This window comes from Pteropus medius, unplaced genomic scaffold, assembly GCF_902729225.1.
Source record: "Pteropus medius unplaced genomic scaffold, Ma_sr-lr_union100, whole genome shotgun sequence".
In the NCBI taxonomy this organism is placed as follows: domain Eukaryota; kingdom Metazoa; phylum Chordata; class Mammalia; order Chiroptera; family Pteropodidae; genus Pteropus; species Pteropus medius.
The window spans coordinates 7,256,670-7,284,559 of record NW_024352787.1 but is presented as its reverse complement, the minus strand read 5'-3'; the positions used below and the strand labels follow the sequence as shown (position 1 = coordinate 7,284,559).

At 30.9% G+C, this 27,890-nt stretch overlaps 2 protein-coding genes and 1 pseudogene across 3 annotated transcripts in view; 1 reads left to right on the top strand and 2 right to left on the bottom strand.

The window, feature by feature from the left end:
• GNAT3 (G protein subunit alpha transducin 3) overlaps positions 1–22,876 on the bottom strand; it is a 47,542-nt gene extending 24,666 nt beyond the window's left edge. The window contains exons 1-3 of the mRNA XM_039849426.1: positions 22,616–22,876; positions 6,902–6,944; positions 1,331–1,472 (exon numbers count right to left, since the gene is read on the bottom strand). Of these exons, the coding sequence (XP_039705360.1) occupies positions 1,331–1,472; positions 6,902–6,944; positions 22,616–22,733 (303 nt within the window). The 5' untranslated portion in view covers positions 22,734–22,876. The remainder of the gene's footprint in view (positions 1–1,330; positions 1,473–6,901; positions 6,945–22,615) is intronic.
• The window catches only part of CD36 (CD36 molecule (CD36 blood group)), a 265,165-nt gene that overhangs the window by 97,018 nt on the left and 140,257 nt on the right, over positions 1–27,890 (top strand). For both annotated transcript variants that reach the window (XM_039849422.1, XM_039849424.1), the window contains exon 2: positions 503–591. The gene's annotated coding sequence lies outside the window, so the exon portion shown is untranslated. The remainder of the gene's footprint in view (positions 1–502; positions 592–27,890) is intronic.
• On the bottom strand, positions 3,268–3,386 carry LOC120591879 (uncharacterized; annotated as a pseudogene).

Sequence of the window (27,890 nt, the reverse complement as noted above, 5' to 3'; positions counted from 1 at the left end):
CATAAAAAGAATGAAATCTTGTTATTTGTCACAAGGATGGACCTAGAGGGTAGTATGCTAAGTAAAATAAATTGGAGAAAGACAAATCAGTTATGATTTCACTTATATGGGGGGATAGGTGAAAGAGGTGAAGGGAAATAAGATGTACAAACTTCCACTTATAAAATAAATCACAGGAATATAATATACACCTTAGAGAATAGAATCAATAAGACCTTAATAACTTTGTACAGTGACAGTTGGTTACTAAATTACGGTGATTACTTCATAAGGTATGTAAATGTTGAATAACTATACTATACACCTGAAACTCATATAATATTGTATTTCAACTATACTTTAAGAAAAAAAAAATTAGTAACATGAAAGAGATACTTTTCCTAATGGCTTCCAATGGTCATTTACATGATCTAAACTACTGGTAAATTGGGGGAGAGAAAAGTACAAATGTCACTTTTTTCTCTGTACTTACTGTACTGTTCCTCTCTATTATTCTTGTTAGTATCTCAAGGTATCTAAGAATTACACTGGAAACAATTCAACTGACATTTGGATAAAAGAAGCGGCTCCTGGCTGGGAATACAGAAGTGGGTAAGTTCTTCCTATGAATTGTACACAATTACTCTTTTTTGGAGGAGTGTGCCTAACTGTTGTTCTTTAGATAATAGTAAATGTATTATTTGTCAATTAAATGGTTTTATATGCTTTCATATAAGCTGTTTTAAAGCAAGTGGATTTTAAATGTATTTTAACAAAAAATATAAAATATAAAGTAGAAGAAAAATGAAGTTATTTAGTTGCTGCCTTATAAACAAAACTATGATTACTTGAGTATATTTATTATAGAAACATTTTATTTAAGCACACAATTTTGAATTTTTTAAAATTAACATTACAAAATAATTTCTCTGAGCCACACTTTGTAATTAACATTGAACAATAATAATTGTAGTGTTTTTATTAAAAGTAATGTCTTCATGAAATGACTCATAATTAATCTAAGAAAATAAATGTAGAGATACTGCAGGTTGAGATTATAAAATAAACTATTGTATTTAGCAAATATAAGCATTATTTTTTTCTAATATAGTGTATTATTTGTTATTAGGTTTGACTCCCAGGAACAGTTAATATTGAATAAGATTATAGCACACAGTTAAAAATGAGTTTCATTATTAGGAAATCTTACACTAAACAGAATTAATGATTTCAAAATTCATATTTTATATTTCTAAGTTTTTGGTATAAATTAGTACTAATTTATTGTCTTACTGTTTTATGGCTGAAACTCCATTGTAGGACCTAAACCAGTCATTATTTGCATACTTACTGCACTTCTGGGATTTACATAATCAATCCCAAGGGTAGTCATGGCTTTCACAATAGCTAGGATGGATTGCAATGTATTACTATAAATTACTGCTTTGAACTCCATGCATTCTTGCTCACTGTAACCATTCTTATGGATGATCCTATAATTTAAACATGAAAAGCATTGGTGAATTGAACAATTGATTTTTAGTAATATTAAAACACATCAATAATAATTTGCTTGAATAAAATTACAGTATATATTTGTTTAAAAAAGAAGAACTTCTCCATACATATATGCTAAAACAACAATTTTGTGGCTTTTGGATTTTTATCATTAGGGTTTAATACAATATTTTCTTTCTGAACTCCTCATGCCAAATATAGAGGACTTAGGATTTGCTCTAGATAAACCATTATTAAAAATAGATAAATAATGAGCATTTTACTTATAAAGCTTAATCTTTTCAAGAGAAAAATTTCCAGATTCCCAGAACCAAGTTGCATACGTAATTCTGAAACTTCGTATGGTGTTTACAGCATGATGCCCAGAGGAAGTAAAGTAACTTAGTCTAAGATTCATGTCTTTTCCTTCCACTTAAGACATGATGGAAAATAGGAGTGCCTGCTTTCTATTTTCAGCATTAACAAAGGCTAAAAAAAGGCACCTTTTTTTTTTAATGTAGGTAATAGCTACTGTTAAATCCTTTGTCACTTTTCCATCTGTGTGCATGCCACTGAGTGCTCAGAGTTGAAATGCCCAGGCATTTTATTGGCTGAACTCTCCCTTCCACTTATTGAATCAGAACTCAAAGTTTTACTAACGGTTTTAGAATAACAGATTAAAATCAATTTACCTAATAAAAGTAAAAATTTTCGCATATGATAATTACTTTATTATATCTTAGTTGCATAATGTTATTTTGTCCCTTTCTGTTGTTTTTTTCTTATTGTTTTTGAAGTGCTTTGTGTTCCTTAGGCATCATTGTGGAAGTCATGGTGCTAATGATTTGGTTAAAGCCACACACATAGAGGCTTTAGCACAGGGAGACAAAGAGCACAGTAAAGGCGATACCTATATCTATTCTTTATTTTTAATATTTTATTGCTAATAATTGCTGCATTTATACTATAAATATGGCCATAATTTTCTGTAATAAACAATTAAATAACTTAAACGAATAAACTAAATAGACAATTAAACACAGTAGATAAAAATGCAGTAAATGTCTTTTTGGGTAGATCAGAAATAAGTTTATTAAAGATATCCCAGTTCTTTGTCAAGATTTAAAATTGGAAAATTATTTCAATTGTTAAAATAGCAGTTATAAATAAACTTGAAGGCATATAGGTTCTGATCCCTGTCTTTTCTCTACAGGATAAGGAAACATGTATCACAAAGCAAAATGACAAAAGCAGACTTTAAAAAATCCATTTGTGTGGGACTTTAGCATTGTTTCTCTAGGGGCTGCATAAACATATTTCGGTGAAGCAGAGCTCTTTTCCTGCAAGTTGATTCCTAGTTCTGTTCAAATTAACACCCTTTTACTGGGCATTTTCTATAAAATATTGCATTATGCACTGAACAAAATGAATAAATTATACAAGTCCCTCTTTTCCAAAAACATATCTACTAGAGTTCCACTGTCCAATATAATAGCCACTAGACAGATTCATTAAAATGAAATAATTATTAAAAATTCAGTTCTTCTATCACACTAGCCATATTTCAAGTGCTTAATAGCCATATGTGGCTAGGAGCTACCATAGTAGAGAGCGCAAAATATATAAACTTCTTATCATTGCAGAAAGTTGTATTGGAGAGTACCGGATTATAGGAAGATAAAGCCTATAATCTGATTTTTTTTTTTTTTAGATGAGGCAACCCTTGGTTGACCTCACAGATTGCAAGGACCTTGTCAGTTTGCAATCCCTTAATTTTTATTTTATTTTTTATGCCTACAGCACCTGATCTTCCTAGGTGGTCTCCCATCCAAGTACTAACTAGGCCCGACCCTGCTTAGCTTCCGAGATCAGATAGGATCGGGCTTGTTCAGGGTTGCGTGGCGGTAGGCTACGATCTGATTTTTTGTACAGTGTGATAATGTATCGCAACAACATCTGCAAGTGGTAAACTCTATTGGGAGTAGTTATAAGGGATCAAGGGAGACTGCTTGGGAGAAGTGATGATCAGTTAATTTTTCTAGGATAAATAGTTATTTCCAATTAGTCAAAAGGAATAAGAACATTCTGGGCAGAAGAATGAGTACAAGCAAATATAATGCTCACAATTATCAAGCTTCAAATATGTGCCACTCACATTTTAAGTGCTTTATTTGTCTATTCTCATTTTTTTTTGCAACAAGCTATTTCAAGTAAATAAAATTATCACCTACGTTTTACAGGTAAGAAACGTAGGCATAGATTCATTAAGCAGCTACCCTTAACTTATTCAGTTAGTGCATGGTACAGCTGGACAACAAATGAAGTCTGATTTTAAAGTCTATAATTTTAGCCACTAAACTATACTGCCTTCCATTGCATACTTGTGCATAAAACTATATAAATTCAGCATTTTTGAAGCAGAAATTAAGAAATTGGAAATTACGGGATATTAGGATGATAAGATAGGCAAGAGCTAAATTCTGATGTGTCTTATGTACAATGGCAAAGAGTTTGATCTTGATAGTATAAGTGAAAAATTCAATTCAGGAAAGAGATATAGTCATTTTTTAAAGGGATCAGTTGGTGGCAGTGTGAATAATGCCATGGAAGGAAGAGGAGTAGGGTAGAAGCTACTTAGCAAGCTCCTATATTAATCCAGGTCAGGAATGCTGAGGTTTTGAACTAAGACAGTGACTATAAAAAAAATTAACATGTTTGGAGACATAATTTGTCTAGATATAGCATAAACTGGTGAGACAGTGAGGGGTCAGCATAAATACGCCTAGATCTATTACTTTAGGGGCTGGTGTTGCTGTAATTCATTTAGGGAAAAAGAAGCCAGATGGTGAAACAAATTTAATGTTTATTCTGACAGGGACAATCCATAGAATATAGAGTAGATATATCTGCTTTCTTAGCTTAGACAAAGTATCCGAGTTTAAAAGAAATATTCTTGATAGTCCACTTGAAGATAATAGTAAAAATCACTGGACTCTAGCAGTTTTCATCTGATGGCAGAGTAGAGTAAACTGAGGCAAGGACCTAGTACATTAGTGTCACCAACATTTAAGACATAGTCAAAGAATCAGGGAGTAAAGCAGAGAGTTAGTAGGTGAACTGGGAGAGAGAGTTATCCTAGAAGCCAGGCTAAAGTGTTAAGAGAGAAAAGCCCAATGAAGTCAAATGTAATTAAAATAAAGACTTATGCACACTTCATAAGAAATGGCAATTCAGATATCATAATGGATGTTCATAAGGGGAATTTCTGTGAGATGCTAGAGGCAAGAATGATGTAAATGGTTGAAGAGTAATTGGAAAATGAAGAGTAAAGAGAGCTATTCTTTATAGAGACTCTGAGAAAAGGAAGGCAAAATGGGGCAGAACCAGGTAACTCATTTTTTAGTAACAGAAGTAATACTTGCTCATTGTAGAAAATGTGAAAAGCCTAACAATATTCAAAATGAAGGTAGGTGCAATGTAACTCTAAATGCCACTATTGAGAGTAAATTTCTTCAAACATGATATATATTCTTCCATTTGAAAACATTATTTTGTCATAGTTGAGATAAAAATGAATATACAGTTTTGTGTCTTGTTTTTTTCAGTTAAATATTTTCATTAAAATTTTCTCATATAAATATATTAAAAACTTGTAATGAATGCAAAATATTGTAACTAAAAGGTGAATAATCCTCCAACTTCACACTCTATCTGTTTATGTTTTATTTTAATTTAAAGTACTTTATTCTATCTTGTATTTCATTATTTGAAGTAAGATTGATATAAATCTCTTTGTGCATAAATTTTCATATTTTTATATTTATATTATTTTACTTTAATATAAAATTTGTTTTTCAAATTTATCATTTAAAAATTCTCAAAAATGTATTCAAAAGATCAATAATTATTCTCTCAGCTTACTGTGTACATTATGAAAATTATTTCTATAAATTTGCTATAACAATTTTACAAGTAGCAATGAGAAATATACATTTCTCAAATGCTTACCCTTATTGGGTAATATTATTTTGAAATTATTATTTGATAATTTGCTAATAGCTCATTATTGCTTTAATTTTTTTTATATTAGTGAGGTTAAACTAAAAAATATATATATTAATAGAAATTTGAATTTTGTCTTTTGTGAACTATCTGTTCATATAGTCTCCTCACACTTATATATATTGTGTAGCTTATTGTTTTTCTTTAACAATCTGCAGTTCTTTATATATTAAGATAGTCAATTATTTATCTATTATATTTATTATAGATTTTTTCTAGTTTTCTATTTTCTTAAATTTTATTTATGGTTTAAGATATTTAAAAGTTTTAATTTGTATATAGCCAAATAATTAGTCATTTCTTTCCTTACTGCAATTAACCTCTTAGAGAATGGAGAGGTAAAAAGGATAAGAGAGATTCAAGCATGATCATAACCTGAAAGGAAAGAACTCATGACCAGTGGTAATGCTATCTAAGGGAATGTGAGATGACTTGTGTGCAAAGATGGAGTTGAGAACGCAAAAGCAGTATGATTAGTGATCAGAATAAAGTTTTGTTCTTCAAAAACAGGAGGAAAAGTAAAAAATTTAGTTGCAGATATAAGTGAGAGAATTCAAAAGTGGGGCTTAAATATTGGTTGATATGGTCGATATTATTACCTAGAAAGAAGAAAAAAGCTCTGGTTTAGATTGTAAATAGGCAATTTCATCATTGTCTGGGATCATTCCCTGATATGATATGTTCCAACGAACAAGATTCTTGAACATATAATTTAAAATAAGTTCAAAACGACTACTTCTTCTGCTATAGCAACAATTGTTCTTTAAAATTCTCTAGCAGTGACAGAGCCACGAGGTTTCACATATTTATTTCCACTTATCAGTTGCCATTTTATTCATTTAGACATTTCATTCTTGAATTACAGCACTTTTGTGTTATCTCCTTATTAAGAAATTCAGGTCTAGTTATTTCATTATAAAAAGAAAAAGATAGAAGAAGTAAATGCAAAAATAAATTTAAATTCATGGTAATAATTACTTTAAATATGCATTTTATTCCCAGGTAAGCAAAATATCATTAGCTTAAAAATATTTCCTCCTAAATTTAAATGGATCATTGACATATTTTAAAATGCTTATGGTTTATGACCACAATATTAAAGCCCTATATTATACTCAGATTAATATATTTACAACATAATTGCTTTTAATATCCATCTCAAGAGGCAAAATTTAAAAGTAGAAATTATGATATTACTCATCCATTTCTGCTAAAAGATGGGAAGAATATTTGCACAGAAATCGTGATAGCTCTGCTACTATCTATGATTTAATCTATCAATTAGATGTCCCAAAGTATTTAATAATGGTCAGATAGATGGAGAGACATCAAATATCAAACATTTAACATAGTATGTACTTACTTCATTTGTTTAACAATAGTACTTTTTCCTGACTCTCCTGCTCCTGCAAAAGAAAGATAGGTGTCATCAATTGATACCTATTAAACTCATACAGATATTAAAACCTTTGACCATCACTGTCTCATAGGTAAATCTTTAATAGACACCTCTTCTATGTAAAGAAGGAGAGTAATATCTGTGAAGTCTTGAAAGGTAATTGGTGTATACTTTGCAGGATAGCAGAAGAAAAAACCTATTTATATTGATGATAGATCAAGATAAAGGTTGGCCTCAAAGTAGAGAGTATATTTTAAAGCAAGAATTATATATCATCAGGAAAAAAATCCTAATATTATATTTGAACATATTTTGGAAAGATTATATCTCTTGGGTTTGCAACCCAAGGAAATGATCCCAACTTCATAGCTTCTAGATCACTCTCATTCTCCCAGAATGTCTCTGCATATGTCCTATTTGATTAAATAGCAAAAAACAAAAACAAACAAAACAGAACAAAACAAAAACCAAAAAGTAGGAAATAACTTTTTATTTTCAAAACTGTTCAAAGACTATTTTAATTGAAGCTCGAGCTCTTGTCTTTATCAGCATGTTAACATTGCTACAGGCATTTCTCTTCTGTTTAAACAAACAAACAAACAAAGGTTGCTAATTACAGTAACCAAACCTGAAGAGGCTACAGATAAGCTGTATTTTAAACAATAGAATAAATGCAATGGTCCACACAGGATTTATATAAGGATATTTAAAATTATTGGTAGAATAATGATGGCCCTCATGTTAAAGGAGACTAAAACTGAATATTACTCTTGAGAGTGAAAATGATGAGATAATTTGATTAAAATTACTACAATATATAGGTTATGGATAGAATATGAAAACAAACTTTTTAGTTTTTACTTATCTATGAGTCCTAGTCATGTGAGGGATGGGGCGGGAAGGAGCAAATTCAGGCAACTTGAAATTTGAAAGTTCTGGTTGTATAGATGGGAAAAAAAGCAGGGAGTCACCAAAAGTTGGTAAAGCATGATATTACAAATTCATTTATAAAATTTTTTATATAGAATCACTAATAAATCATTAAAACGTTGAAGAATACTCAGTATTTTATAATTGATACAAAATCATACATTTTACAATGTGTTCTCAGGTTACCACTAACATTTATCAATTATTTATGGATATAATGTTGACCAACGGCCTGATCTAAATTGTTAATGAGTAAATATTTGATCTTCTCATATTGACATCTGTATCATTAAGAGAAGCAAAAGCTTGATATATTACTGACAGTTTCAGAAACTCAGTCACAGGACATTTTCAAAGTCTCAGTGTGCCTGTTAATTTTGGACAGATTTAGCACAACTAAGGCAACTTTAAAAAAATCCTAAGAAAAATACAAATTTTTAAAATAATAGACATAGAAATATTTCTTGCCAGCATGGTAGTTAACTGCCTTGTTTTACCAAAACTAATATGATTTTTTTTGTAAGCAAAAGTAGTATGACTTTTGGTAACCTTGAATCTCAGAATTTTATTCAAATTATATCAAATATATATTGAATGTACACTATTTAAATTTTCAACCTGCTGCCACCCACTTTATCTTCATTTCCCTACTCTACATTTTTATTTTTCACTTCTCTTATTCTACAAACTCACGAATTATTCCCATATTGTTTTTAATTTTTTCTGTGTGTCTTTCATCACTGTAAGTCAGGGGCCTTTGTCTATTTTCTTCACTGATATATTTGTAGCACCTAGAAGAGTGAATCTCATTGAAAGAATCGAGGTCTTTAAACTCATATTTCATCCTTCACGGTGGCCAAGACATGGAAATAACCTAAGTGCCCTTCGATAGATGATTGATTAAAGAAAAGATGTGGTACATATATCCAATAAAATATTACACAGCCATAAGAAAATATGAAATACTGCCATTTGTGACAACATGGATGGATTTTGAGATTATCATGCTAAGTGAAATAAGTCAGACAGAAAAAGTTGAGAATGACATAATTTCACTTATATATGAGATAAAAAACTGAAAGCAACCAATTAACAAGACAGAGACTCATAGACACATACAACAGTTTAGTGGTTACCAGAGAGAAAGGGAGGAGGGGAGGAGGCAAATATGGGTAAAGGGGTCCCAATATATGGTGATGAAAGGAAATTTAACTTTGGATGGAGAACATAAAATGCAATTTACATATGATATATTACTGAATTGTAAACTTGAAACCTATATAATTTTATTAACTAACATCACCCCCAATAAATGCAATAAAAAATTAAACTTGTGTTTTAAAAATAACATTGTGTCCTCTGTATTATATGTCATTTTTTTTTCACACCGAAATGTTTCTTCCTGATTTGCAATGTTTTCTTAAGCTGTGATGAGTTATTACTACACTTACATTTAATTCTACTTCACATAAAATTTGTTTTATCTCAGGTATATCTAAATGTATATAGTTTCTGCAGTTATCTGAAACAGCTGCCTATGATATTGAGAAAATCAGAGTAGTAAAACCATCAAAACTAATAGTTCATTGCTTGGTGATGATATGTAGATTATCCTTCTTGGATAAACCTCCAGCAAACTTCTTTTTATGGTTTTATTCTAGTATGGTCTGTACCACACATTGTACAATTTGAAAACAAATTGGGAAACACAAAATCAACCATAGCAGTTTGTTAATTTAATCACATTTTGTTAACACAATCAAACAGAAACTGACAAATTGGGCATAACCATCTCATTTAATAGAGGCTACTGTGTCCAAGAATAAAATATTTGAGAATAAAATAAGAATCACATTAAAATATCATCTTACCAGTTTTCATAAGACACCTGGCTATAGCATTTTGCCTTGCTGAGCATTACTTATTTGGGAGAGTGGCGAAAGCAAATCAATGAGCTTTGCATAATATCTTGGTTTTGGTTTCAGATAATTTGCTGTTTTTCACCAGGCTGTGCATCACTTTGAAAGAAAAATTATCCAATAAGACTATAAAACTGTTCTTGGTAATTTTTATTGTAAACTGTCTAATAATAAAAGTGGACATTAAAATTGTAGCATCATCCTACACAAGTGATATATTTAGAGAATATTTCACTTCTTCAAATATATTTTTTAATCTTGCTATATGGAAAATTGCAGAGTTATAGGGATGTGGGAGGGAATCCAATGTGCCCAATGGAAACTCCACTACTTGTTCATATAGGTGTATTTAGTATTGTAGTTTGTTCAATGAGAATGAAAATATTGGGGGAAAAAACTGGAAAAACTCTGTGACTGAGAAAAAAGATCTCATTTTTTAACTGATGATTACATTTTCTTAAATAATGCTATAAAATCTATGATTTCTAAATAAAGCGAAAGTAACTTTGATTGTTTTTATTTAAATAAATTATCTATTTTGAGAATAACAACAACAAAACCAATTTGTAAAAGAATTTTCCAGAATTGTACTGGTATATGTATCATGGACATATATTGTATCAATGAGGAATCACTATGGATACATTAAAAATTCTAAATAATTACAACCAAATTTCATTATATTCATTTTGTATTATTGACTAAACAAAAATTTATCATAAATTTTGAGGGTAAGAGACTTTTTGACTGTGTTAGAGACCTAATATACATTCAGAATGGTCTTCTACACTTCATAAATATGGCTAACTGATAACCATACTGATGACACCTGGAAAGTTTCCAAAATTATTATATTATTATATAATTCTTCTTTTTAATTTAGCAGGTTATTCATGATGTGCCTTAAGTCAGCAGAATAATCAATCATTTTTAAAAATAGCTTATATTTTTTTGTGAAACAAAATATTTCCTTTGGAAGACTTTACAGAAGTTACCTGGATCATTTCTTGTTTTATGTACTGACTTCTGTCTTCTAGCACTAACAGAAAAATTCCTGAAGAAAGCCAGTTTCTCCAAAACCTCATTTATTACTTGTAACTCCATTGCAAAGCTATTTCAGAAGTAAATCATTGAGTCCCATTTTCACAAAGTTTCTAGGGCTTAATTTATAAACCCATTCCATTTTTGTAAGATTAGATCATGTTACCATGCCAAATATAGACAGCAAAACAACATGTTCACATGGGCTGAGGGCATCCTGAAATAATTTCTTCCTTCCAAACTGTAGTAATCACTAAAATTATTTTCTGGGTCAAGGGGTTCCAAAGCACTTTTAACAAATTATACATTTATTTCTTTGAAGTAGATAATGTTTCAAGTAAATATTTAAATTTACATTTAACTCATACTTTAATACTTTTAAATTATTTTATTCTTAATAAGAATAAATTAGAGAATATATTATATATATATTATTTTATATATTTTTTTATTCCATATTTTTTTGCAAATATAAAAAACAATTTTAAAGTTACTTGATTTTCATACCTTAACTGAACTTCGACTAAACACATTCAAGACTTGATTGCTCATTTGTTACAACTTGTTAAAACAGACAAAATGAGCATAAACACGTTGACTTATTATCATGCATAAGACTTTTATTTTTAGGAGAAGGTCTTAAAACTCATATATGGTACAAGAAAGAACTATTAGAAATCAACCAACTATAAGCATCTCTTCATTCTAGCATGAGAAAAATGAGTCTAATAGCGATTATGATACTTGTCCAAAGTCCCAGATCTACTTCAAAGCACAGTGGCCCTCTGTCTCCTGACTCTCATATTACTGACGTAATGTTACTTTATTTTTTAAAAAAATATGCACTGATAATGTCAATATCAAAATTATTTCAAAACGTAAATAATTTTAAATTCATTCTTTTTAAATTAATATGAGAAAAGTGCACTTTCACAGACATTGGTATACAGTGTCTGCTTATCATCTGCTGGTACACTGTTGGCACAAAAGACTCTTAAGGTAGTCTTTTTGGAACCAACTTAATTTTGTTTCACTTACTAGTCGTCTTTCTCTTGGAGTAGCAACAAAATTATCTTCTTCCACATGACAATCTTTCAAGTAGTCTAGACTGAAGATAGGAAAATTAGTCGGAAAAATACTGTTTTGGAATTAAATAAATATGGGCTCGCACTCATTGCTGACTCTGACTGGGTGTCTTGATCATAATCTGAAAGTCAGTATCCTCTTATAAAATTTGGGTTATTAATATCTGCTTCTGAGAGTTTGAGAAGATTAAATTATTGATCTAAAATACCTAGAAATACTCTAACACAGCGTCCCTCAACCTTTTTGGCCCCAGGAACTGGTGCTCCTATGAGAATCTAATGCCTGATGATCTGAGGTAGAGCTGAGGCAGTGATGCTAGCGCTAGGAAGAGGTTGCAAATACAGATGAAGCTTGTTAGCCTGCCATTCACCTCCTGCTGTGTGGTCCAGTTCCTAACAGGCCACAGACTACTATTGGTCTGCGGCCCAGGGATTGGGGACCCCTGCTCTAACACATAGTGAGCTCTCAACATTTCCTTATTTGAAGCATGCTCTTTTTCAAGAGATGTTTCAAGTATAAAATGTTCAATTCTTTTAATCTTTTCTTTTGGAATATGACTTTTAGACTCCTTATCCTCTGAACCAATTCTGTGCAAGAGCCAATGTCCTTCTGAAACACTGATACTGAAAATTTTGCTATAGCTATCGGGAGATTTGGCAACAGTATTGACATTCTGATGTTGTAGAATAGGAATGCAACCTATGTCTGCCTTATTCCTGGTACCAACTTCAAATAGAACACTTTTCTTAGAGGGGCCATGATTATGTTGCCTTCTTTTTTTTTTTTCTTTGTAGCTTTATCACATTCTTTACCTATCTTGAGTTTGTAGTAATTAAAATTTTCTACTTTTTTTTTCATATCACCTCTTAGCAAACAGATTCTCCCACATGCTACATATGTGTACTCGATTTTGAACCCTAATTAAAGATATCTATTAAATTCCATCTTGCTCAATTGGGCCAAGCACTTCTGCTAGTTGAGATCACTTGGAATTTTGACTTTATTTGACCCTAATCCCTTCTGAACTCTGAATCTTAGTCAAATGTGAAATGCTGCCTTATTCGCCTTCACCCAAATCTCTGATAAAAACATTGAAGAAGAAAAGGTGAAGGCCAGGAAACTATGTCACTCCCATCACAAATCCTTGTTCCCTATCTTAAGTCAACAATGCTAAATGTTCTCCTGTAAGTGTGACAATTACTGAAGGCTTTTGTACATACTGTTTGTCTGGTTAAGGAAATTGCCTTTTATATCTAGTTTGATAAGAGTTTTTATTAGGAATGGGTGAAAAAGTTTATCGTGTGTGTATGTGCACATGCATGTGCATATCTCCAGACAGTCATAATGATTTTTCTCCTTTAATTTGATAGTGTGGTGGATAATATTAACTAATGTTCTAATAACATTTCAACCATGCATTCTTGGGACAAATCTCCCCACACCTGCTATTTTTTTGTGTGTGCGTGTAGAAGAAAAAGAAGTTCTACTAGAAGTAACCTCACAGATGATCTGATAATAAATTCCTAACTGGGCAGGTCATGGTGGATAGTCATGCCCCAGGTATATAACTTTGTTAGTAAAAGGTTTATTCTTGCCTTAAGAAATCCCTGTGCATTGTTTTTGTGCATCTAGGTTAACATACCTTTGAAATAAGCTTACCACCCTCAAGAGAGCACAAAAGATTTTAACTACCCTGTAATTCAATCCCCACCTTCCTTTCTCCCACCTCTCTGTAATCTTTCTGACCTTCCCTCCTTAATTTCAAATGCATAAAAGAAACTGCAAACCTGTCATTCTCCAGAGCCTTAGAGATCTTGCTTCCTGGCAATTGTTATCAGTTTTGGCTCAAACAAACTCATAAAAATTCTCTACAGATTTGGACATTTCTTACATTGACATTCTACATTGCTGGAATAGTTTTCTAATTTTTTACTATAATTTTTATTTATGTTTGTGAAAAAGATGAATCTGTCATTATTTTTGTCAAGTTTTGTTGTCAAGGTTATCAAAAAATAACAATAAGGATTTTCTTAAAAAATTTATGTAACTTTTAAATACTCTGTTCATGAAATATTTGATAGAAATCACTTGCAAAGCAATATTAATGCATTTGCATATGAATATATTTTCTTTGCCAGAAAATAAATAATATCCCAATGTACACTTATTTCCCTCCAATTTTTATTTTAATAATCTTAGAATTTTATTTTAAAAATCTTAAAAGTTTGAGAACATACATTAGAAACCTGTATTTTATACCCTTTGCCTTTACCAATTGTTAATGCTTTATGATGTTCGCCTTCTTTCATTTATATGTATATATATGCTATATATACATATATACACATTTATACATACACATATATTTTTAGCTGCTTTGTTTTGAAAGCAATCAGACTCTTCATCCATAAATACTTAAGAATTCATCTTCTATTAAGGCCGTTTTTCTACAAAACCACAATACTATGTTCATGCTTAAGAAAATTTATATTAATCCAAAATGTTATCTAATATATACTCTATATTCAAATCTATCCAATTGTTCCAAAATATGTTTTTTGTACATTTTATATTTCTTGGATCCAAGACCTAATTAATGTTTTCACATTTACTTTGGTTATTACATTATTTAATTTTTTAAAATTTAGAACATTTCCCTTATCATATTGTTATTGTGGTGGTTATTTTGTTTTTATGACATCAGCATTTTTCTAAGGTCTAGGACTATTTATTATATAACGTCCAATATTCTGTATTTGTCTGATGATTAGATTCAATGTAAATATTTTAGCATATCATCACATCAGTAAGTTTATGGTGTCAAATATATTTCTATGATTATTAGTATGCCTGTGTACCTATTTCTGTGATATAGTAATAATAAGCATTGTGAATCTGTAAAATACCTCATCAGCCAAACTAAGCGTGCTTTATTTGTGAGAAAGAATGTTGTGGCTATGTCCTAACTTTTCTTTTTAATGAAATTTTATTTGAATACTTGCAATTTTATACTTGTCTTAAAAACATCTAATAATATTTAAAATATTATATGAGCCTTCTTGGATTTTAAAATATTTTAATGAATATGTCATCTTTCTTATTATATTAATAAATCTTTTAGTTTACAAAAAGAAGAAACTAAAATGTAAAATTCTGTGATTTTTTCCCACATAGGCTTATTTTTAGATAGAAACATAGATGATAGATAGATGATAGCTAAATATTTTATGTGTTCATTAATTGTGGGAGTGGTTATGCACACACATTTTTGTACAAATTGATAAATCCTAAAAAAGATCTTGATTAATTACACAGTTAGCTTATACACACTGGCTATCTGGAAGAGGGAAAACAGAGGACTGAATGTGCCAAATCTATAGCTCTTACTCAAGTTATCCCTCCTAATTTCCAGACCCATAAATGTATCTATTTAATAGCTATCTGTACTTGATTGTACTACAATCATCACAAGCTTGAATGTCTAAAATTATTACTTCTTTCATTTCTTTCCTAACCTAAACTTTGAATAAAACAATAACTATACTCAATTCTGCCCTTAAGCATTCCTCTTACTTAATACTCACGTGTAGTCAGCCACCAAGTTCTGCTGATTTTTTTCTCTAAATGTCCCTCAAATCTTACTTCTAAACTTGTAATTTCTGCCTTAATTTACAATCTCATCAAGTATTTGCATAGTAGTAACAATTTTCTAATTGGCCTAGCTATCTCAAATATCATAAAATCTTTTTCTCATAGTGTAGCCAGGATGATCTTTGATTTAAAAAATCTGAGTATTATCCTTCTCACTTGTTCTTCAAACCTATCAGCGTCTTCCTATTAACTTAAAAAACAAAGTCCTTATGGCATGACATATATGGCTCTTTTCTAACTCTATTCTACATGCCAAATATATGTTTATGCTTTAATCACTATGAAAAACTTACAGAAATAGTTTAGATTCCAATTCTGTCATTCTTTCATGCCTTCCGTGTGCAGCTTTCTTGTGCTAAACGTGCTGTGTTAAGCAGGAATTCAGTGAAGAGCAAAAGCAGACATGGTCTCTGTTTTCATAGTACTTACAATGCAGATACTAATTTAACATTGACACAGATAAAAACAAAAGGCTTTGTGCTCCTGTAAACTAATTTGCGATCTTAGAAACTAAATTACCTTCTTGAGTTTTCATTTTCTTCTCTAAATAATGAAAATAATAATATTTATTTCAAAGAGTTTTCTTGAAGACCAAAAACAACATAAGTGGAAAAAAGAGAAATATGAGATCCATTCTATCAAAGATAGAGATAACACTAAACTTTGTGACAAAAGAACACAAAGAAAGGAGCTAAAGAAAATTTAAATATTGAGTTGATATAATGGAAAAGATATAAAGGGGGAACCTCACCAAAACATAAAGTTTGGGGGTGAATGGGCAGCAAGAAAAACTTGGAAAATTATTTTGAAGTCTCCCAAAATATAATCAGGTCATTAATAAATAACAGAAATTTGCAAATATAGATCAAGAATTGGGCAAAAGAAAGGATGTTAGAGTCATTCCTCTAGAAGTGATTGGTAAGCCCTGATATCAGATCCCCAAGAGAGAGTATGAAATGAAAAATACGAAGGTCCAAGGTCAAACCTTGTTGAGTAAAACCATTTACAAATGGAGAAAAGAAGAAAGTATTGTGTTTTGGAAGTTAAGAAAGAAGAGAGATTCAAAACAATTGAAGTCTGAATTTTGTGAATTGGGGGTTTTCAGGGCTCCGCACGAGAGAATTTTCTTTAATTGGGGGGAGGGCATAAAAGTTAGATTACAATTAACTAAAGAGAATGTAGAGAAAATAGAAGCAGTGAACATGGGCTTCTTTGAGAAGTATTTCAATCTAAAATCATTTTAAAATATACCTATATAAGGTGAGTTCAAGGGGGTTATAGAGTCAAAGGTTTTTAGGCTAATGAATAGATATATGCAAAGAAGAAAGACCCAGAAGAAAAGAATTTTGAAAATGGAAAGGAAACATAATAATTCATGAAGCAAAATTCACAAGATATTGAAGGCGATAAAAAATAAGACAAAAGCTGAAATTAGCCCTGGTTTTCATAAAATTAGTTGAAGTAGAAGAGAATAAATGTGTGTTCAGTGAAATGTGGAGATGATTGATCACTGTCTTGTACATGGATAGTCATTTAGGCTAAGGTGGAGGGGAGAAGATTCTTAATGGAAGTGATGTTAGGAATGCAGACACACCATCCATTTGGAATATTTTAGTAGTAAGCTAGGAATAAGTAAAATAATTATTGGCCCAGCTAAAGTTAAAAACAAAACTTCCTCAGCTAGGAAACTGAAGATGATATATCATTTTATTCTACAACACCTAAGTATGAAGGAAATAAGGAGTTTACATGAAATTGGGGGTTAAGTCAGCACTAAGGGCTGAAAAGATGTTAAATAACATCACTTTGAAGAAAATCCATTGGGACTAGTATGTTAGAACAATGGTAAATGAAGAACCTTGAGAGATTATGCAGGGTTGAGGGTATGAATGTAAATTAAGGAGACAGAGTATTTTAGAATTTTAGGAGAAACAGATAAAACAGCTGACTCTGACTGAAGAAAAGTATGGGAAATCAAAGAACTGTTTCATGAAATGTGGACAAGTATGAGAGATAATAGAATATTAAATAATGATCAGAGAGTGACATTTTCAGATATCTTAAAAGAGAATTCTAAGTAGCAAATTTATTCTACTTGACTGTAAAATATAGAGGCAGGAATTAAACCCATGATTTCTACTTTATTAGCATCGGGATTTAATAAATAGAATGGTATTTTCGTAACTTGATGACTCTCATCTTCAGTTTCACCTTGAATCCTGCTTCTCTAGGTTCACAGTCTACATTGATTTACACATCAATTACAATTTACATATCAATATTTAAAGGAAACTTAAATAAGGAGATGGATTCTGAATTTGAGTCTAAAATCTTAACTGCAAGCATATTTTGTTTTACATAAAACATGGGGTCTTTATACAATCAGTATTTCACTACCAACCTTCTTTTCTAACAGTATGGAGGGGTAAATAAATTTTTGTTAATTGTTCATGTTGCTTATATAAATGTTTTTAAATGTACAGTACTGTTCTTGAATGAATAATTCAAGGTTTGAATGAAAAAGTGAATATATAAAGGTTATGTAATATTACTAGAGAGGTTCTGTTAAATCATAGTTAATAAGAGCCATTCTCAGCAAGACAGGATATTTAATCTCATTAACAAATTCCATTTGGCTAAATATGGAATACCTTAATAAATGGTTTGCATATTTTATGTGAGAGACTTGTGAGTCTATGTTTCAATGTCCTGATTATTTGAGGTAAATTAATCTAAAACATACATTTGTCTCAGTGCTTTTTTGCCTGTTGGAATAGAAAAGACATTATAGCAAGCTATTAGATGTTACCATCTACCATTCATTATAATAAATGCATTGTTGTAAATATTTGGCTTTGCCTCTGGAAGCTTCAAATTCTTATGGTGCGAACAGTTCATTGCACTCTGGAGAGAATTTGAAACTCCTTGTAGAGCTTTCTGCATGCTTTCTCTCTACTTTACTAAAGAGCAATTTTAAACATTTGCATTAAAAATATTTATGCATTCGCAAGATTGTATCTTTAGAAACATAAAACATAAGATATTTTATAATATTTAAAAATAAAAATATATTATTTTTAAAGAAAGAAAACAATGGTTTGAATTTGGATACATAAAACAAAACGAAAAATTTAAAACATTATTTTAGAAATATTTTCTACATGTTCACAAGCTTTCTCTTATCACTGGTGATCAGAAATAAATTTATTTATTAATCTTAATACAATTATTCCAGAGGATCTGTTTATCTGATCACATCCATAGACAGGCATTGACCCTACTGCTGTAATGGAAATTAAAAAATAGACTTTCTTACTCTTGATGAATTTATAATATAGCTAGTGACTTAGGAATACCTGCAGTTCCTGGCATCCTCTCATTCTCATATCTAGAGGCACTTTTTAAAAATAAATATGAAGATCTATTTAAAAAAATAAAAATAAGAACTTTAATTTAACCTAAGTCTTCTATGCTCTTTTCTCTTAGGTATACATAAGAAGAAGACAAAAAAAGAAAAATTGTATACATTTATTAACATTTAATTTATTTTAGTTTGGGAACTCTATTACCCAACAAAAATAAACCACATTTGTCTGGATTTTTAAAGTTTACAAAATACTTTGATACCCATCATTTCTCTGAGATTGTATGGCTAGTCCAAGGTCACTCAGAGAAAAACTGAAAAAAGTATAATACTTGATGAAAATATTAACAAATCAAATTTTACTTCAAATGGCTTAAAAACACATTTTACTCTACTAGTTTTAAATTGTACTCTCTCCACTCTATCAGGTGATAAAACTGTTTTGCTAATTCTGTAAGCAAGCCTTATGTTAGCAATTATTTGGCAATGAGCTTTTAGATAGCATCGGAATCAGTGTAATACTTTCATTGTCATACTAAAAATGGCACACCTTCCAACATATCCATTTGTTGAATAAGTGGGACAATTCAGAATTTGAAAATATTGATTACCTCAGTAAATATAATCACATTTAAAGAAGATTTTTTTTCATATTCAGATTCCACCCACACTTACGTTTCTAAGAGTCAGGTAATTGGAACAATATTTTAAAACAATGCAGCTAGATTTTACCATTTAAAATATATATAGTGTAATATTTACAACATAGCTCATAGAAAAAATAAAGAATAAAAGTTTTAGAGCTGAAGTAAAAGAACACTAATGATAGACAGTCCATGATAATGCTGGAAATCACTGGTTAACAGCTAATTACAGAATCATAACTGAGAATTGTACACTGAACATGGTTGTGTTTCAGTATGAAAGAAAAGAAAGCTAATTTTCCCCATGTACTTCCCATGGAGCTCTGAATCTAACCAGCTCACATGATAGAAATTTATGAAAGTACAAAAGAAAGTAATGTGGTCAAATCAATTTTAACTGAAATTTAAAATAATAAATATAAAGAGAGGAGATATAGGAAAAATGAAAACGATCCCCATTGATTCTACAATTAAATGGTAGGTATTTTTTTAATAGAATTAAAGTTTAATCAAACATTTGTAAATCAAGACTTAAAAAAACTAACTTAGAAGTCTACAAAAGAGAACATTTGATTTATTAGAGTTTTTTTTTATTAAAATGTACTCTTTCTAGAGTATTTTTATGGGCTAATTCTTTTAAAGCATGTGACATTGTCTTTAATAGCAGTTATCAAATGAGTCAGTAATATATGGGTCATGTCCAGTGTTTCCTAGAAGCCTGCTTTTTACTAAAGAAACAGATTTGGTCTCTTCGATTTTATTAAATGTCTGAAAGGTATAATAAAAAAGGAATCTGTCTGCAAGGTGATCCTTTATTTTTAAAGTAGCACTTTGCTAGCTTTTCAGATTCAGTAAAATCTTGTGTCCAATAATATCAAATGGTACATTTACTTTACAGTACATGTTAAATTTGGAAAGTTGTGCTATGTGTTTAAGCACAAAGAAATTAATTGGATAACAAGAGGATCAACATAAAGAATAAATTCTGTCAAAATGTTTTTTAGATTTTATTTTATTTTTTAAATCAAAAACAGAGTTAGACTCCGGATCTGATTACTATGAACTTTTAACTGGTTAGTCCCACATGACATATACTCATTAATAAACTGAAAACTTCTTGTTCAGGCCACATTGATGAATGACAATCATTGTTTCAATGATGGGATAAATTAAATAGATTTTATTAGTGAAAAGATTTGAGGGTGAGAGGGTGAGAAGGTTTAGTTTAGTTCCACTGAACACTTTATGATGTCTTAAAGAGGCTAAATTAAGTATAAAGATTACAGTTTAGAGAATTTGAATTCAATTAAAAATAAGAGAATTAAAGCAGAGATGTTACAAAACTTTGTCGTTTTGAACTTTGATAATTTAATCATCATATAGAATTCAAATAGAGTCCAGAAGGGAAAACTTAGGTATTTGGAATATCATTAAAATAGGAAAAGCTTAAGAGAATTTGATTCATTTTGTGTAAATAGGATGTGACTGAGAATTTCAGTGCACATATTGTTGGAACCAAATAAATCCAGCATACTGTGTGGTTCCAATGGAACTGAATTAATGAAATTCTGATTGTCTTGGGAAAGACAAAGATCTAATAGTATCACAAATTATTCTTTTATATTTCTGGTACCAAAAGTTACCATTTCTTCTGACCTAATCCAATACTTTAATCTAAAAATAATTGGTATATTGAAAATATGTCTGTTCTTTTGAAATTTTATTCAAACATAAGGATTTTTAATATATTTTATCAAAACTCTTACACCATTGTTCTTACTGCAAGAAGGACACAGAATGCATTTGTAGGAATACTTGGCTTTCCCTTTCACCTTTTATTTACTTTTTCCATATTACTTTCACTCTTGATCAAAGCATCAGAATACTCTGGAGTTTTAGGGAAAGTATATTTGCTGATTTCATAAGAGTTCATCCCAACTCTTTTTAAGTTACCAACCTCTAGGTGGTTACTTTCGAGTGCTCTGGGCAAGCAAAAAGCCACCAAACTTATGCATGAAGGGAGAGAATATGTTCTTTCCTTTGAGGAGCAAGTGTTGGTAACCCCACAGTTGGCTTCTGAAACACTCTTGCCATTGGGAGCAAATTAAACACTAAAAAATGAGGACATTTTGTTATGTAAAATTTTACAATTATAAAATGAAGTCCTTTTGTATATAACTAAGAATAAGAGGAACACACAATCATGATTAAAGCTCTTGATTTGTATTCTTTATATAGGTCTTTATTTTTATTTTACAAACCTCTTTTAGTGACCACTACATGTGAATTTTTTAATATTTAGTAAAATGAGTGGTGTATAGATTACCTTCAATCTTTCAATTCATTGAAAATGTATAGTTGTAGAAATGCATAGTTGTAGAATGTGTAGTTGTAGAAACACATTGTGCTGAGTTTTGAGGGAATGAAAAGATAGAAGAGACATAATTCTTCTCCTGAATCAATACATAAATACCCTAAAAGAACTTAAATAGAATATTTTTCAAGTATGCAGACAATATTATAGGTAGTATTCAGAATCCTGAATAATATTATTAGTATAATTTAAAGTACATTATTATTACTCTTTAAATAACTTGAAACTAATTGGTTTTAACAGCACAAGTAATTAAATAAAATATTAACTTGGATATCAAACAACAACATATTTCTGTTCAAACAAAATAACATAAATATAACTTGTAATTAAAGGGTTGTTTTCAGTATTAAAAAGCAGACATTCAAGAAATAATTAGGGTGCAATAAATGTATGTGAGTTTTTTCTTAATAGTAAATTGTATTATTGACAGAGAAATTGAGTCATCAAATAAATATTTGTCTCTCTGCTTAATAAAAAATATAAAAAATTGCTTAATAGAAAATTAGTAAATATTTATAAAGCACACATAAAATCTAACTTTCCAAACACATTTCTATAATAAATATCCCATATAATTATACACTTAAAATTGAAGTCCAAGAGGGTAAATGTACCACAATTGAAGAAAACATCAGGATTTTGAAAGCAAAAGAAAAACAATATTACCTAATAACAGCAACTTTACGGTTCTTGCATCTCGCTCAGCATCTTCCTGAAGCTTTTTCTCCAGTTCTTTTGATCTTTTGGCCGACTCCTTGCTCTCTGAACTAATTCCGCTTCCCATCTTGTGTGGTTAGTTAGATACTCGTCAGTTTATTTGCTCAAATTTTTTCAGATGTAGAGCACAGCTCTGGTTTCAACATAAGATGCAAGAGCAGTGTTCTGCTGTAGTACCCAACTACTCATACCCTCCCTCTCTAAAATTCTGCTTTGACTAAGGAGATGTTTTCTGAGCCATCACCTGATCAAAAGGTGTCACCTGATCAAATTAAATGGTCACTTCTGGCACATCTTCCAAAACCTGCTCATCTTCCTTAAAGAATAGCATACAATAATGTAGAAGTTGTCAAAATCTATACACTTAAGATAATCTGCAATGAGCAGTTCAAATGGAATGTTTCACATTAATAGGCAACTTTTATTACTGTGATTTTAAGTTATTATAACTTAAGAACAAGTTGTATCTTATTTTCAGATATTAGAGTCCTTAAATTCTTCATCATCCCTCTACTATTGCTATCAGAATATTTATATTGAATTATTCAAATTTATAGTCTCACTATGTTCAGATTTTATTACTCAAAATTATTGAGAATCTCAGTATCTGTCAGTTAACTAGAAAGCCACTTAAAAAAAAAACAAAAAAAGATGTACTTCTTATATTTATATGTATTGTTGTATTGCCACAAACATAGAATTCAACACACAGTGCTCCTAAATTACTGATTTTAGTCTCATAGGATCCATTTCTATGAATTGAGCTTTTACTGCTCGTGAGAGAGTCAATTATAAACATTAATTGAGGATCCACTTGGTATAGACACTGAACTATGGTCGTACATTAACTATTTGGGGCCGTTAAGCAAAAGCTGTTATGCTGGCAGGACTTTTATTGATTTGATATCAGGGGAATAAAAAGCAATCTTCTTTAAACAGTAGGTAATTTAGTTCTTCATCAAAAGTAAGAATAGTAAATCCATCCAAATATGTTCTATGCCTTTTAACTACCACAATAGATTTCATGATTTCTTGAAGATCTCCAAGTTTGGGGACAGAGATTATGTTGTACAAGTTTTTATTACATGAAGCATAAAGCACTTGTTAGGTAGTCAATCAACATTTCCCTTTTAAACAAAGCTGGCTACCTCTGGCAGCAGGCAAATCTTTCAATGTACATTTTGGGGTCTGTGAATGCACCTAACCAGGAAATGCTAGAGTATAGTCAGTCAATCAATATGTCAGTGCTGCTCTTCTTGTGGGATCATGTGAAAGTTTATACAGGTGGGTTTTTGCATATTCATACAAGAAGGAAATAGGCTGCCAAATTAAATACATATTCCTGCTTTGTTTACTTTTTCACATAAAATATTAAGCTGCAGATATAGAAGCATGATCTGGATTTCATTCTTCTAAAGTCATGTTATGATAGTCTAAATATGTGGAAAGGTAGGAATACAAGAGTTGGTGTAAATCATGTGGTATTGTTTTTACAATGCAAAGGACGTACCTCCAAAGGAACAAAATTTGCACTGCCTGGTTTATTTAAACTCATCCATGAGTAGAGTCAATCTGACAGCAGCACACACACACAAAAAAACCCCACAAACATTAAAATAAACTTTTTGCTTATTGTTTTTGTATCAAAATTGAATATATGAAGTACCCTGAATGTACAAGATTCTTGTAGATCCCATAGCAATTGCAAACTGATTGGATACTTTATAATTTGTATTTAAGTAAATATACCCCATAGCTTTTTGGTGGGGACGTTCACTGGCTTTGAAAATGTACATGTTTTATGAAGAGTTTCTAAGTGGGTTACTGACTAAAACTGACCAACTCTTTTGGGAGAAGTGTACATTTTCTGTGCTGTATAAAATTATAAACTTCTACTTTTCTGTGTAAGCTAGAAGTTTTAGTCATCAACTTTATGAGATGATAATGTGATAGTTTTCATCAGTGACTAAAAAATCTTGACATAAAATTCAAGATGTATCTATATATAGGGGAAGGAGGTTGGGAAGAAGCAGAGAGAAGAGAAGGTTTCTTTCGCTCTCCCCTAGGTTCCTGGAACACAGCTTCACTAATGAGCTGGAGTTGTTAGTTCATGTTCCTTCACTTAGGATTATAGCTGTCTGGACCAAAAAAATAATAATGAAAATAAAATAATAAATTCCACTAGAGTGGAGACAATATCTTATTAACTTGTATGTCCTCCACAGTATTTGGCACAGTGCTAGCCACAGGAAATGTTAAAAATTATTTCTTGCTAATGAATTGATAGAGGCCTAAAATCCTTTTATCTTTTTGTGCTATGCTGAGGTGACCAGATGGTTAGGGTTTCTTTCCAAGGTTCAGTGTCATAGCTGTCTACGCTTGTATTTTTTAAATTTTACTTTATTATTTTCAAGTATATAGTATATTGGTTAGACATTTATATAGTTTATAAAATGGTCCCCCTAATTGCTCTTTTTCTCATCTGGCTCTCTATATAGACAATATATTAATGCTAACAGCATTCCCTATGCTGTGCTCCCCCTGCCCATGACCATCTATTGACTACTATCCCCCTCCCCTCTGTCCATCACCAGATTGTCATTTTTGATTAGTTTTTTCTTTTTGTTCCTTAGTTTCCACATGTAAGTGAAATCATATAGAATTTATTTTTCATTCAGCATAATAATCTCTAGGTCCATCCATGTCGTTGCATTGGTTGGATTTCAATTTTTAATGGCTGAGTAATATTCCATTGTATATATGAACCAAAATAACTACCCTAGAAATTTTAGAGTGAATCAAAAAAAAAAAATCAATGAAAAACCCAATGTTTGTCTGAAATAATGTCAATATACACAATTACAACTGTCAGTTCAACATTTACATTTTTTCTCAGCCTTAAAATTAACACCAGTACACTTTTTTATTTCTATTGTTAAACCTTGTTCAATACTGAGAGAAAATTGATAAAAGATGACAACAGGAAAATTAGATGCTTTTTATTCAAGGAAAAATGTGGCCCTAAATTTTGTTTTTTCTTGAAAACAAGAAACTATCCAAGATACTATCATGTTAGAGTACTACATATTGCCATGTATACACACACACACAATATACACACACACACACACAAACACATTGTCATCATCATTTAACAATAATAATAATAATATAGCTTAGTATTCATTGAACACATGCACACACACACAGAAAGCAGAAGACATAGTGTTGTAGTGTTATGGTCTTTTAAAATAATCATTGAGAATGACTTCTAAAAAACCTTATTTTTGTTTGTTTGTGTGTGTGTGTGTGTGTGTGTGTGTGTTTGTTTATTTTTGGTATCACAGTGTTGGCCTGATTGAGAATATTGTTTTTATCATTAGACTGTGCAAGAAAGAAAAATTGACTTAAGGTAAAATAAAGAGAATGAGCTCTTGGCAATAAAGGTCACAGAAATATCATAAGCTTGCATGGTGCAAGTAATTTTTCTTCTTGCTATTCCACAGGGTCTCTGTGGAATCTTCAGAAATGGATATTAGCCTTTAAAAAGTTTGAGTAATCATTATTGTAAATTTATAATTCAATACCTAGCTTGAGAGAACAAGTAATTTTTTCCCACCTGCTTTTAATATTGAGATTTCAATCTATGTTTTTGGAGATGTCTCTTTTGCCAGTATTAGTGGGGTTCTACAGCCATTAAATTGTATTTCCTTTGAGTATGTGACATGTGGCTGACTACAATAAGTGGCTCCAATGGCTGAAATTCCCTCTGGAAATTGTCAATACAGACTGCCATCTGTATTATTCTTTATTTTGTTTTCATATTTTATAAGAGTTGTTGACTCCAGGCACTGGGTCCCTGGGTGGTTTTAGTCCTGGCTGCCTCAGTAAGACCTTTATTCTTGTATATTCCCATGAAATTTGAGGCAAACCCTCTTTCCTTTGCTAATGGTACTCAAATATGCACTTCTGGGAGCTCTGAGCATGGTATTTCCTCCAGATAGTTCATGTCTTTGGGGACTTTCTGAGAGAAGTCTTTTGATCTTAAGGGAATAAGGCAAACAAAACTTGCCATTTCAAATGAGCACATTCAGATGGTGCAATAAGTTTACAATGCCAGCCATAAGCAGCTCTTATGTTCTAAGAGATCATACAAATATGCGTTTTTATTTACTGGAGTTGAATTATACTTTTACTTAGTCTACATACTCTTGTTGATGGATTAGGGTATGATTATATATAATGATTATGGGAAATAAAATGTTACAAGCCTAATTGCCAAAAAAGCTGAGAATCATAATTATTTCCAAAGAGAACTCTTCGTGTCCCAAATTCTGTCTTTAGAAATTTTTAAAATATGTCTCTTTAACACATCATTTCTACTACATACTTCCTTAATCTTATTCTTAGTAACTTTAGTCCTGATTATTGCAACTACCTCTTACTTAGGTTTCCTGATTCTAGTCACTGACTATCCCAGTCTAACCTGTATGTGCCGAGTTAAATTCTTTAAAACCCAAACTTTATTATTACACTTTTCTTGTTGAAAAAACAAAGAACTTATTTCTTACTGCTATCTTAGTCCTGCTGCTAAACACTCAATAATCTAGTTCGCACAACCCAACAATGCAAATATATTTCCCATTATTTCTCATAACACATTTGCAATTTTGGCTGAGCTTTCATCTCTTTCCTAATTAGGTGTCCCAGCTTAGCTTTTGCTCATACTTTTTTCCTCACTAGTAATATCTTGCTCTTCCATAGCTGACTTTTTCCAAAGGACCCATTTGTTAAGAAAGAACCAGAGAAGTATATTCTACATTATGCTTCACATCTACCATCACCCATTGTGTGATTCTTTACCTTCCAAGTTCCTAAGAGAAATCTTCTGCCAGTAAATTTGTCTTTCCTCATTGACTAGGCAGGATGATTTTCAGCGATTGTGCCCTCTGGTCGTTCTCTTCTTTTCGCAGGCTCTAAACTCAGAGTACATAAAAGAAAATCTTGTTTATTAAAATAATTGGTGAATAGTGAGTGATCAATAAATATATGGTGTTTGACATCTCTTTGCTCCATGTTGGAAATGCATTATTCTCCTTCCTAAATGATTGAGAGTATGAAATATTACCTCTAGAATTACAGGAATTCATTTATTCAACAATTGATATATTCAACAATTGTTATATACCAGGCATGAGAGATTCAGCAGTAAACAAAAGTCAGA